Raw genomic sequence first — 14,116 nt, 5'->3', positions numbered from 1 at the left:
AGGTAAAACCCTGTTGTAAAGGCCGTTTCCCCTCAGACTGAACACGTCTTAAAGAAGCTGATTTACCAACAAATAGTAGTGTCATTTTTGCTGTTGATTGCTTTCCTTGGTGTCTCTTTTGTGAGCAGATAGCTTTTTGAGCCTTTCCTTCGTCTGCCATACCTTTTAGAATATAACCTGAGAATACCTCAGCGTGCACAGCTTTCATTTAAGATTACAGTTACTACAACCTTCTCTCAGGCTCTGTACATCACAGGAATAAATTATCTCAGAGCTTTGTCCAACACCCATACTCTCTAACCACGCAAGATACCTGGGAATTATCCTAGACAAGAAACTCAACATGACCTCACATGAGAACGCAGTCAGCTCCTCATTCTCTCATTCTGCGCATCCTAAGGAAAATATTCAAATGGATCCCCTCAAACACCAGGAATCCGTCACTCAAGCACTAATCACTAGCAGACTAGACTTCGACAACGCTCTCTATGCCGGAATTTCAAGCAACCTCCTTCACCAACACCAGACCATTCAGAATGCCACAGCTAGACTCATCCTGGGTCTCCCACATCACACACAATCACACGACACCACTGGCTGCTGATACACAAACGCTGCCAATTCAAATTCCTCATGCATGCATACAAGGCACTGCACAGCCTAGGACCAGCATACCTTAACTGCCACCTTCACTTCCCCAACCCTCCAGACTCCTATGGTCAGCCTTACTCTCCCTCACAGCCACACCCTGTATCTGCAAAAGCAGAAAGGGCCTAACTTTCTCCTACATTGACCTACCTTCACATATCAGGGCCTCCTCCTCACTTGTTGAATTTTGCAAGAGGCTGAATACCTGGCTCTTCAACTAACTCAACTACCCCCAGCAGACGACCTCAACACCTGTTCCAGTGCCTGGATACCCTTCGGGTGATAAGTCGCTCTATACAAATCCATATAACATAACGTGTGTCTTCTGTGGCTACCAGCTGTTGGCTCTCGGTCAGGCCGCTCACCTCGTTCCTGATTGTTGGTGGTGTAAGCACATTCTTCCACAAAATCGGTTCCAGTTGGAATCCTATGGCCCGTAGGAGTTCCTTGTTAAATACCCTTTACACTAGGCCAACCTAGAAGTGTGTCAACTTCCTTGAATGATAAGTAATCTCTTTTTAAAATGTTGTTTCAGTTTTGATCCGAAGAGAGCGGTCCAGCAGCTGAGGGCCTGTGGTGTGTTGGAGACAATACGTATCAGTGCAGCCGGCTACCCGTCCAGGTACTAAAAACACCAGTAAACCAACTAATGTATTACTTAGGGTGTGTGTTTATTCCAGTGTTTTACACAGCACTGTGCAGGCTATTTTTGCATTCTTTCGATAAGGTCACACAAGTGGCTGAGAGTACGGGACAAATGCGCATGAGGCAGTTAGAAGTGCTGGGTAAACTGTCGCAAAAGACGCAGTGGGTTGTAAACGCTAAGGCGGTAGTTAGAAGCCCATGTGACCTCATGTACACCCATCTTTTTCAGTGAACCTCTTATATGAATAAAACCAGTGTCTGCAAAATACAGAGTATTTACAGATTCCTGGTGATATTTTCAAAGCAACATCTCCATTTTGGTCTGACTTCATTTTCAGGGAACCTTTAGATTACTGTCTTCACAAATGTCCGTTTTCTTGAGCTGCTACATGGCCACCTGTGGTATTTAGTCTTGTGCGTCTTTGTAACTTTCAGTAGATGTTACTGTTTTCACTTTCACCAAACATAGGCATTGGGCTGTTGATTAGTATTACAAAGACAAGGGGACAAGATCATTTGCTCCGGGAGACAAGAACTCTTGTCACTATAATGCTAAAGGTTTCAGATTGTATATGTGTGACATTTTCATAATTTCAGTGTAATTATGAGTGACATTTAACGACTATGCGTGGAAAATTCTTGCGAGCAAAATCGAGCCACAAATACGAGGGAAACATATGAATATCAAAAATTACACCCATTTGAGCAATGAAAAACTCTAAGAAGAAATACATTAAAACTGCTGCAAAGCTCCAGAAATGGAAGGGCACTGTGGAACCCGACTGTCCCAAACAGGATTTGAGAGGCTCCAGCCAGGATCGCAGGCAATCTTTCACTCTGCAGAATGCAGAAACGCAGCTCAGGACTTTCTGTGCTTTCATGATGAAATGCAAGGAGCAACCTCTTTTGTGAGATTCCTCAAGTGCATTGAGTGCATGGTCTTAAAATCCTGGGGCTCCTGTACAGTGGCTCTGGGAACACGCCTCATTTTAAATGTGTTTCTGAAATGAAAGTGAACATCATCAAGATTCCAACAAATAAAAACATAACAACCCAAAGCAAAACTGAAACAGACTTTCCGGACATGTAAACCCTAACTGGAGTCATGATACCAGTACAATGCATGAACGTAAGTAAAATAATGCTGCAAGTGCTTCCTGTGCGATGTGTGAAAATATTAAAGAGCAGCACTTTCGATTAACTACCGGTTAACTTCACCTTAAAAAACTGTTTAGTAAGAACTCCCGGTGCTTCAGCAGTATCTTTGTGTTAGAAAACGAGGCAGCATCTGTGAGGCCTGCACACATAACATGACTACAGTTGTCCTTCACTGGGAACTAAACACCCAATTGTAGCTCCTGACTCTCAGAGGGTAGCGTTGCAGAGCAGTCTGAGGCTTACTCAAGGGAGGTGGTGTGGGCTAGTAATCGCCATTTGCAGGTACGCATAAATACCACTCAATTGATGTCCAGTCTGTATTTTGCTTACTAAAAGTAAGAGTACATTTATTAAACATTCAAACAACTCAATACTATACACCTATTTACAAATATACATAAGCTGTTGGAATTACTTTGTGACATTCCGTAACATCTCCACCCCTCCCGCAGGGGAGGTGGGGTCTAGTACCACCACTCCCATGTATGCACATCATCTTGCCCCAAATGCAGTGAGTTGGACATAACCTGGAGCGAGGGCCCTGTGTACCGGCACCATCCCAGTGGCGCCCCACCCCATTACCTCAACAAGCATTTAAAATAAGTAACCCTTTTTTGGTGACATACAACCCTGACGGAGCATTTCCTACTGACCATAAAGTATGCACCTCTATACCTTAAGGGCTAGCAGTCTGGGTTCTTCACCTAAGCGCAGCAGCAAGAATACATGTTTACGCACACTTGTGAATGACAGTACTCAGCACATTTGGGTATCATTATAATGCTTTGCAATTACAGCCCCTAAAGGCATCACAGATGAAATCACAGAATTACGCCTACACAGCCAGACACCCTAGCAGGAATGTCTGACAACATAACCCACTTTGCTTATGACATCGCCTTACACCATTACTTCACATTGCACACATGACCTTCAGTTTCTCTAAAAGAAATAACATTAGTAAAAGCATTTCTAGTCCAATTACATCTCTTGGCCTCTAGGGAATACTCTTCTCCAGACATCCTCAATTCTGCACTTCACTCCTTGATGCAATTATCAAAACCCCCTCAGCTGAAGAACAAAAGTTACAGCCTAGCAGGTGTTATATGCTGGCTGAGCCCTTGAGGGGTTATTCCTTTCAAATCCCCAGGACACCTAGGGTGACTTTTCTCTTCATGCTGGAGAGAGGAGACTGCGCTTCTCCAGCAACTCCCCCCAGCACCTTTTCACCACTGAGTGTAAACCCCCTCCTTGGGGGTCCATCAAGCACCACAACGGCAGACTTACAAATGCCTGGCAAGGCATTATGGGGCGATTGTGCTCCTGTTACTGAATATTTTATTAGCAGCTCTCCCGCTGTGCTGGGGAGAGCCATGATGCCGCCGCCGGCCTCCCGCCTCCTCTGCCCGCGTCTGTGGGGGCCCGGTCCCACCCGGACCCCCAGGTGAGAATAACTGCTCGAGGGAGCCCACCCCCTGCCGTTAGTCAACTTTTCGGGGGCCCGGAACGGGCCCCGCGGTGTCCCCACTCTTCTTCCGGGTGTCCCGGTCCCACCCAGGACCCCCGCTTGCCTTCTTGCTGCAGAGCAGCCTGGGGATCCCACCCCCGGCTCCCCCTGCCGACCCCCCACGCGGCCAGCACTCTTGTGTGCTGCTGCAGGAGCCAGCGAGGATCTTCTGGTCTGTCGCTCCAGCGGGCAGACGAATCTCCATCCGCCGGTCCAGCAGGACTGTGGGGGAGTGCGGCGGCTTTCCCCCGGCTTCCTCCCACTCTTCCGGCCCGGGGATGGGGTCCCGGGGTCCCGGGCCCCCGGACTTCTTCGGGGGGAGTGACTGTGCCCCCCCTTCACTTGCGTCGGGGGCCAGGGTGGGCTCCTGGCACCCCGTGGGGCCATTTTCATGGGGAGCGCGATGGCGCTCCCCGGCTTTCCTCCTCGCGGGGGGCACGACGGTGCTCCCCCGCCTCCGCCTTCGGTGGGGGCCAGTGTGGGCTCCTGGCCCCCCTGCCCCGTCTTTACTTCTCCTTGGGGGCAGCCCCCGGGACCTGACCCACCCCGGGGCATCTCTGAGACCGGCAACAGAGCCCTACACGCTTCGTCGTCGGTCTTCTTAGGGGTCAAAGTTAGCCTACCTTCCTGGGGCCTTATCTCAACCCCTGGGGGTCCGATCTGCCCCATTTATGCGTCTTCTTGCTCCTGGTGACGTTCCCCAGCCACTGAGAGCACTCTCCTTCACCCTCCGGGTCTCCAAGAGGGTGTTTTCTGCAGGGAGCGGTCTTCACTGGCTCCCTGCGCCTCTCTTCTCTCTGCACACCGGTCCTGGGCTCTTCTTTTGGCGCTGTTAGGGGCCTGGGGGGTAGTCAAGGGGGTCCTCCTTCCAACTGCCCATTGCCAGGCTCCAGCACCTTCTGCCTCAGCAGACACCATCCCAGAGAGAGCTTCTCTTCCTGTGCAAGTTCTTTTAAGATTTTGCGTAGGGGGCTGGCAGGAAGTCTCTGTTGGCCCTATCCCTCAGCGACACATCACTTCCCTGCCCCTGCTCCCTCCTTTTTGTCCAGCCTCTGGGTTTATTCAAAATGGTGTCGTCCAGTGTCTCTGGCCACATGGCCTCTGAAACCCAACTCCTTCCCCCCTCACTGCCTTCCCTCCTTGCTGCAGCTTGGTGCCTGGCACCATGTGACAGCTGCTAATGGATGAGCCTGTCGCCCCACCCATCTTCTCTTAATGGATAGGAGGCCTTAGCTTGTGGAAGAAAGGTTATCAATCCATCCAGCTGAGGTCAACCCTCAGCCTGGGTCTGGTCATGGCTGGCTCAGAGAAATATAGCAGTTCTGTATCACCCAAAAGCAGTACAAATATGACTTTGGACTCTGCAGAATACTTCTTTTCACATCCGCTACAGTGGACTTTAGTGCGTGTCTGGAATCTGTAGGCCTTATGGAAGTTACCCTAGCCCATGTGTTCCACCTCCCCATAAGGGAATAATGAAGTGAAAATCACAGTAAAAGACACTGACTTTCCCTGGCATGTTTCCTTCCAGTGTATAAAGCCTATTCCATGTCACAACCCAATTCTGCATAAGCACTGCCACACCATTCACTCTGAAGCTTCTTCTGGACTGCGCATGCTAGGAATCTCCCCTGCGCAGCCCCTACACATGTGCACACGCATGTACACATGTGTCTGCATGTAACCAGCGTGGTGTCTGACTCCAGCTGCTGCGTAGTGGCCTGGACATGACAGGGGAACACCAGTAAAATCCCATGCAGTCTCTTACATCCAGAGTTCACTGTGGGTGAGTCCCAGTTTATGAGGCTCCCCCACAGTAAAAGCTCAACAATTAGGTGCTCAAAAAGCGAAAAATCCTGGTGGCCCATAGTGTCAGAACCACCTTCTAACACTTGGTGTTTTTAGAAATTATTTGAGGCAGAAACACTTAGTGGTTTCTTAACAGGTGGTCATTGTATTACACACTGGCTCGCTGATGAGCATTCTGAGGGATAACAGCTTACATCGACAGCACGCATATTACAAATCCAAGCATTTGCTCACCAGCAACGACATGCAGTGCTCCTTGTCGGCACTGCTCTGACATATGGTTGGTACTTGCAGAGTAACCGGATGGCCAATGTAAGAGACATCCCGGCCTGCATGTGCGGACCACCCCACAAAACAACAGATGGCACCTGACACCATAGAAGCTGGGTCTAACGGGCTAGCAGTTTGTTTATTAGTGACACCACTGGTCACTGGGTCCATGTGGCCTGGGGAGGCTGGGCATTGCAGCACGGGACCGGAGGAAGTAGGATCTTTTGAGATCCTGGTTTCAAGATCCTGCTGCTCTTGCAACGATGACTGTGCAACCACCTCCCATCTCCCAGTGGTCGCGCAGCACATGTTGAGCTGAGGCATCAATCTGGTGGCTCAGCGATGCGCCTACGGCAAAAAAACTTAACTGCTGCTTGCCGTGTCCTGCCCGATACCGCCTCACTCAATGAGTTTGGCAAATGGATACAATCACACTATGACGTGTGTCTGATTATTGTTGCAACTTGCAGTCACATGATGCCGTCTCTGTCGACCCGGACTGAGTGAGTCACAGCAGCAAGCAGATGCGATCAGTATGCACTGCAGCAGCCAGCAAACTTTTCAACTGTTAGTGTCAGCCAGGCCGCACTCCACAAGTGCAGTCAGTACAGCGCTTCACTTTGCCAGACTTGCAGCGCTTGGTCCACGTTGCTTGCTTAAAAGTGTTTCTTAGAGGGCGGCGCTGTCATCTCGCTAGTCTGCCTTAGCGTCGGGTGTTTTCAGGAGGCGCTATAAATGCCTGACTAAACATTTTAGTGCTGTGATGTGGCCCGCCACACTAAAATGTGTTATTCTAACGCTTGATGCGTGGTACTTGGCAGGGCTGATAATGTCCAGTTTGTGTGTAGTGCAGAATATTAAAGCTGGTCTTATGTCTCAATGGACTAATGCATCTGTTCCAGTGATCTGTGTTTTTCCTCATGGTCGCAGGTTCAAACCCTGGCTGGGTCCACTGAACCTGTCATCCTTCCAGCATAGATAAAATGAGTACCACCGAGTTGGATAGCAATACAAATCTGCTTTTTCTTCATCAAGAAGACCATGGGTGAACATGCACTTACAAATGCTCATCTATACCTGGGAGGAGATGTGGACTAGTGTATTAATTCGTGACTTTACAATCTTGGGCTCTAAACGTGGGTCTAACTGTGTGATTCTGGGCAAAATATGTCATGTCAAGTGTCTTAAACTGTATTCATATGTAATATAAAATGTGGTGTCTGGTCTATCCCAATGCCAAGTTCCACCTATGCCCCTCCCCAGCCTGGAATCACTCCCTGATCCTGTAATAGTCTCTCAATTAGAACCCACATGCGTACGGTTCTAGGGCCAGCACCACATCATATCACCCTCATTAGATGCTACTCCTGAAATGTGCCGGAGGTACTCACATTACTGAAATAGAATAACTAAATAATTAATTGGCGTAGACATTACTTTGACATTATTTCAGATTAGTGTCATAAACCACAAAAGAAAATAGCTGAGGATTAGGGAGCTGTGATCTCAGGAAGCCAAAGCAATCAAGGGGCGCGGGCTACGATCCTGTGCAACGCAGATGGATTAAGGGGAGTGTGATCCTGTGGGAATTAAACGGATTAAAGAGGTGATCTGTGATCCTATGGCAAAGTAACAAGGTATTTTGCAGGTGGGTTCTAAACCTGCAGGAAGAACATTGGAAAAATTAGTGTCATCTATGAATATCTTGGCAGACTAGCATTTAAGATAATGTCCTGTTGAAACTTGGATTAAAAGGATGTATGGCAAAGCTTCAGTTCACACTGCTCAAGTGCACGGTGTTTTGTAGCACAAAACTCTCGGATACACTGTTTTTCCCAGGACCACACATTTTGTTTAGATGGATGCTGGGATTAGGGCTCCGGTCGCCTGGTTTCACGATCAACAGTTTATCTGCTGGCCCTGTGCCCACTATGGCTCGTTTGCTCTGTCAGGGACCAGTAGCCACAATAGTCTACGGTGGGCTACGCTCTGAAGGGGCTGTATTAATACACATGTGCTATTTGCCTGTTTTCATGGCAGACTCCTGCTTCTGTGATGCTGATGGATGGACTGCAGTGCATTAGTCCTGTGTCGGTGACCCATTTCCTCTTCTCTAGCTCTAGGGGAGGGGGTGTGACATGAAGTGACAGCCAGACAGCCTCGGAGATAGCAAGTCCTGCGCTCGAGGGCTCTTCCATAATTAATGTGGCAATTTGCTGGCCCAGGGTGGCTGAGTAAAGTTCAATGAACGCCTGTCCTGCAGGCTTCAATAATTGAAGGTGTCTGAAGTTGCTCAGCACCATGCGTTGTGACACAGGACCACTTAGATTCCTGGGATCACACCTGCTCGGTAAAGCAGCCTTCTTCAGCCGTGTCAGTGAAAGCATGGTGGCTCTGCTCATACATCACTGACTGTTAGCATTCCAAAAGAGGATGTATTGAGTGATTGCACAGGGCAGGCAGCGTCTTTATCAGCCTGGAATAATCAACAGTATTGAAGGTGAACGTCTGTAAAAGCATCTGTTTTGTGCATCGGAATTTATTGCCAATACCAGCTCTTAGAAGAGTGTGATGTATGTCAATTATCCTGTACCTGTTGCATGCTGTAAAATAAAGAGTGCATGTAGCTCTTAGAAGGTCACAGGAATGAACATCATTACCAGAGGTTGGTTACATGGGCAAACCCACTTCAGGAAGGTACTTTTCAGCGGATACCTGCAGCACGGTGCCTGGAAACCCTCTAGGATGATAAGCGGCGCTATACAAGTACGTCTTGATTGACTGACTGACCTTTTGAGTGACGGAAGGAAGCCTCAGCTTAGCGTGCAGTGAAATGTTAAGGCCTGTACTTTTACTTCGGATTTGGGTGACGGTCCTTGCACATGGGAGGTGTTACCCTCTTTTAGAGATTTTAGTGTTCTCTCTTTTGCATTCCTTGAGTTTTTAACTGTCCTCATACCACATTTGGTATTTGCGATTCGTTAGCTACTTTCATGAAGCCCAATTCTGGTTTGATAAGCAATAAACACACAAAAGGGGATGGGGGAATGAATGCTTGCAAATTGGCTACGCCACTGGCACTCGCTTGGGTAATATTCCAACCCATTGTTTTTGCACACTGTGCCACTCTAGATAGAGGGCCTCTTTATGTAAATTGTTGCTGACCCTGCTCCAGATGGCATCATATCATCCCATGGCTACCTTCGGAAGGGAACACAAACACCCCGACATTGTCAAGGCATAAAAGCGAAACGGCAAGTCAATAGCATATACTGGGATTGTAAACATCCAGGAGCAACCTCAAGTACATGCTAAAATGTCTGATTGTCTATTTGTCCAGTGACACTGGGCAGAGCTATTTCCTGTGCAGTTCCAGAAATGAAGAATAATTCTTTTGTTGCCTTTATGAAATATTCATTCCTGGTACCCGTTCTTCCATTCCACCACATGTCCACTTTTTGATCATGATGCAGGAACAACTGTTACAGCCACTGTTCAGCTTTCCTAAGTGACACTTGGCCTATTGTTCACCATTTCCTGTCATCACATGCTATGTGGCACCATCCTCCCAAGGTTCTTCAGGCTTCTGTTGGCCTTGAGGGTGCAGCCTGTTATCTCTTCAAGATTATATTTTGGCAAGGAGAGGTACTATGTTGGTCCATATGTTGCTCGCGGTATATTGACAGGTGGCAATGATGTTAGAACCCTGATTCATTGTGATCCGGTTGTATCCTTTTGCACCATCAACGATAGTAACTTGCTTCATACTTTAGGTGTGGTTAACTTCACAGGTTATATCCTAGAATGGCTTGCATACTTTTTGGGTCACAAACTTCTTTCACTCAATTAATTTCACTCTCACTTTTATCCTCTCATGGTTTTTCCCAGTAGCCTGTGTGAAGGAATCTTGATTGTTACTGTAGGGCAAAGAGCAACAGTCTTGATGTGAACTGTGGCTTTACTCCCACCAAGCTAGGATAATAAAATTCTTAGTAGGTGAGATGCTTTATTTAACTCACCTATGGTAGCTGGCACAAGTTGCAAAGCCATCTGTAAAGAAAAATGTTATCAATATATGTTCAATGACACCAAAGCAGCATCAAGAGCAAGAGATAAACCAAATTCAGAAAGAGGAAAGTTAAGAGTAAATGAAAACAAAAATAAAGAAAACCAGACTTTCCCTGGCCAACTGGCTTTAAAGCATGGTTGGATACAAGTTGATGGTTCACCCAAGCCAAAATTTATAGATAAGTGGAATCTAGACAACCTTCACGGCTGACTGACAACTGAGCATATTGAGGTGGGAATTGGTGGTTCATCACTGCAAGCTTTTTACCTTCGGGCTTCAGTGGGGTACGGCTGAACGCTGTAGCCAAGCAGGTCTCCTGAAGATCAGATATTTTTTTTATGACCATAATATTCAGAGAATGACAAGTGATAATATATATATAGAGAGAGGTCGCTGGATTCTTGGATACCAGACCATGTGTTCATGTTGAAGCTGGGCTCCCCACAACGCCAGTTCATGGCAACACCAAAATGCCCAGCTACATGATATTTCTGGGATTACTCTCCTGTAGCTCCAAATCCAACAGCCACTGAGGAGAGGTTTGACATGGTCAGGGTGACGAATTGCATATGTACTTTGGATTTTTGTTGTTTGGTATTGTTTTGGTTTAGATAAATATTACTTATTTTTCTAAACTGGTGTGGTGTCCATTTGTAGTGTTTTTACTGTATTACTGTATGTGTTCACAAATGCCTCTAAAATAATCCTGTCTGCTCGTACCAAGCTACCGGGGTGGTGAGCAAGGGTTATTTTAGAAGTGTATCCCCCTTACCCTGACTAGAAGCACGGGTACCTATTTGGACAAGAGTACCTACCTCTGGCAACTAGAGACCCCTATTTCTAACACTATACATCTGTGATTTAAAACTTGGCTGTTCGTTGCCAAGTTACAGATTACATTGAACCCATTTAGCATATCTCCTATTGCAAAAGGAATTACTCTCCCAGAATGCTTCCTGAAATTCGCTCAAATAATTTTCTCTCAGATTTACAGGTCTAGGATAAGGTATAGGTTTGTCTGTTTTGGAATCTCCCTTTTAAAAGATGTTCTTCAGCTGGCCATCTGCAGCACTGTTATTTATACTGTCCTCTAGAACCTGGATTTCAGGTGAATACCTCTAATTGCGGATTCTTCACCTCTTGAATCTCCCCAAGTGTGCCGGCACAAAGCCTAGCCCTACTTAGAGTGATCACATGCGACTGGGCTGTGATAGCATTATAAGCCGCGTATCTTTGACCTACCTCTCAGCCAAGTCTGAGTGGTACACAGTATTACTCTCAAGTTAGTTGGATACTTTTTTTGCAGTTTCTTTTAGGCATCAAAGACAAGGGCAAAAGCAGGATTTCTAGATAAGCTCTGAAAAGGAGAGAATTGAGACGAGAAGCTACAGGGTGTGTACTGAATACTGATTTAGCGAGAAAGACATTGCTACATTAGTATAAGAATAGAGTATGTTATGCCAAGGGACCAGGAAAGGTTACTTATAGAAAGTCAATGTACCGAGCAGCGTCATCAATAAGTTGTTTTTGTCTGTTTCTGTTAGGAAAATGTGCCTGTTAATATATATAAATAACCCTTTGAACTGTTTTAAAAATTGGAATATGTAATTTGCACTATTTGTCGACCAGCCCCTGAATACTGATTGTAACATTTTAAATTCTTAATATATTTTGTATGGTTTCTTTTATATTTGTGGATGATATAAGTCACTTTTATGTATATGATCGTAGTCTCTTTAATGAATTTGACCATAAATCTGAATAAAGATTTTTGATAGATTCAATAAGTAGTTTTTCCACAGCATGAATCTGATGGAGAAAAGCTAAAGAAATTGTGAAAGGCCAAACAGAATGCTACCTGGCTCTTATTGGCTTTTTAAATGATTCATGCATTATTAATTCTTAACATTTGGGTTTGCAATTTCGAAACCAAAAGTGGCACATTTATTTTCAAAGACGGAATGTCAAGAAAATGTCATGTTCAAGCAGAGACCCAAATATACTGTTTGCCCGTCACTATTATATTAATGACATAACAGTATCAAAATTTTATGCTCATGATTTTGTGTAGACGCGAAATTGTCATGAAACATAAAAACTAAGGAACCTGAGAATTATTTTTGATGCTGAGCTCTGTTTCACTCTTCAAGTCAATGCAGTGATCCGAAGGTTTAATATGGAACTCTCACAAAGCATTGGGGTAAAAATTACTATTCCAACTCCAGAGAGTGCAACAGTAGGGAAAGCGCTGGATAGTGTAGGGGCCTCTTGCAAATTCTACTGCCCAGATGTCGTGAGAGTGCTGGTCATGGGACTTCTAGCCACATGCATTGTCATCTTGTCTGAACTTCCAAAGAACTCCTAGACATGACCCCGGGTTATAAGACCAGACCTCCAGAAAGTGCCTGACCCTTTGCAGACTTGACCACACCAAACCAGCACTGAAAGAGCCTTACTGACATCCTTGTGATTTCACCACCGGGTCCTTTATACTGGCCTCAAACTTTGCTTGGCAAAAGGCCCAAAGTATTTATAATCTTTGGTTCCCACTATTCAACAAGGCTGCACACCTCATCACCCAATCATCTTTCCATTGACTTCAATATGGAGGCTGATCCCTGGGAACCCCGAGCAACAGGATATGGAGCGGTCTGAATTCAAACTACTAAACAACATTCCATTCATACACAAAATATTTTAACCTTGTTCACAGCTGAAGGTCTTATTTATAGTTAGGTGGATATTGGACCTCCCCAAAAAAGTGGTAAAGTGGTGGTTGTCTCATCGGCTGTATTACAAGTCCTTAATGCCCATGGCACAACAATTCCTTTGTGTTTTTCTCCCCCATGCCCAAAATAAGACTTCTCTGTAGCAACGGGGCCATGACTGTAGAGCACTAGACAAGGTATACCTTCTCCGATGAGACTGTAGTGACCCTATATAGCATCCAATACTTCTGAGTCTACCTTCTCTAGACTCTCAGAACCACTAAGCGGTGGCACTCTCTGCCGTTACGCTCGAAGACTTGTACCTCTCTTTCTTCCTTCAGGAAAAATCTTAAAACGTGGCTTTTTAATAACTTCTTTTTCATTTTATTCACATTTTTTTCCAAGTGTCTGGATAGTGCCAAGACGCCCTCGGGCATTTGTGCGCTTTATACATTTTATTTTCATTTCATTTCTTAGGTAGCCCAGAAGAGACATAAAGAGGTCTATACAACTGTCTATTGAAAATATATCTTCTCCTTCAGTAAAAAAGAACAGCTTAGTTTGTACTTTGTTTCAAGAGAATCAAAGTGCATTTGGCTTATATCGATCTACTGTATGCAGTCGCTACCGTGAGTGATAGATGATTTGCAATAGATCAGAGGAATCCATTACATCGTATTCTTGCAGCGCGCGAGGGGCGTGGCTGCCTATATGGGTTTTGCTGCTTTATTATGGTGGTAAAAATCAAGAGTTAATAGCCTTATTTACCCCCTGTGCAATGGTTTGTAACTCCTGTGTTTCAACCAATCAAACTGCTGCTGCTTTTAATGTAAGAATGTTCTTGCATGGTTTGTTTTTATCTTTCATCATTTATTCACAAGCTGCAATAAAGATGACATCAAAGATACATGAGGCCCGAATCAGAAATAAAGTCGGAAATCTATGCTGGAGAGGTGTGGCGCAGCGGCCAGAGTGACTGACTCCGGCGCATAAGGTTCACGGTTCGGTCCCTGGCGCCAGCGGCAGCTCAGATCAGCCTCATGTGACTCTGGTCAATAGCTCCCTTAATCTCCCCAGTGGCCCCCAGTGCCTTGAAACCTTAACGGGTGATATGCTTGCGCTTTACAAATAGGAATTATTGCTATTTTATTATAATGCATCGTGGGTTTCATCCTATGATTTGCATATATTGATAACACGTAGGGAATTCACTAATAACCCCTAACATGTCAATAGGCCTACATGTAAATGGAACAGAAAGTAAATTTTGCATTTCCAGGAGTACTCCGCCAGTCCGACTGC

At 45.7% G+C, this 14,116-nt stretch overlaps 1 protein-coding gene across 1 annotated transcript in view; it reads left to right on the top strand.

The window, feature by feature from the left end:
* MYO5B (myosin VB) overlaps positions 1-14,116 on the top strand; it is a 1,009,160-nt gene that overhangs the window by 711,509 nt on the left and 283,535 nt on the right. Inside the window, exon 17 of the mRNA XM_086960377.1 lies at positions 1,184-1,270. Coding sequence (XP_086816503.1) covers positions 1,184-1,270 — 87 coding nt within the window. The remainder of the gene's footprint in view (positions 1-1,183; positions 1,271-14,116) is intronic.

This window comes from Lissotriton vulgaris, chromosome 3_1 (assembly GCF_964263255.1).
Source record: "Lissotriton vulgaris chromosome 3_1, aLisVul1.2, whole genome shotgun sequence".
Classification (NCBI taxonomy): Eukaryota; Metazoa; Chordata; class Amphibia; order Caudata; family Salamandridae; genus Lissotriton; species Lissotriton vulgaris.
This window is presented reverse-complemented; position numbering and strand designations above follow the sequence as displayed.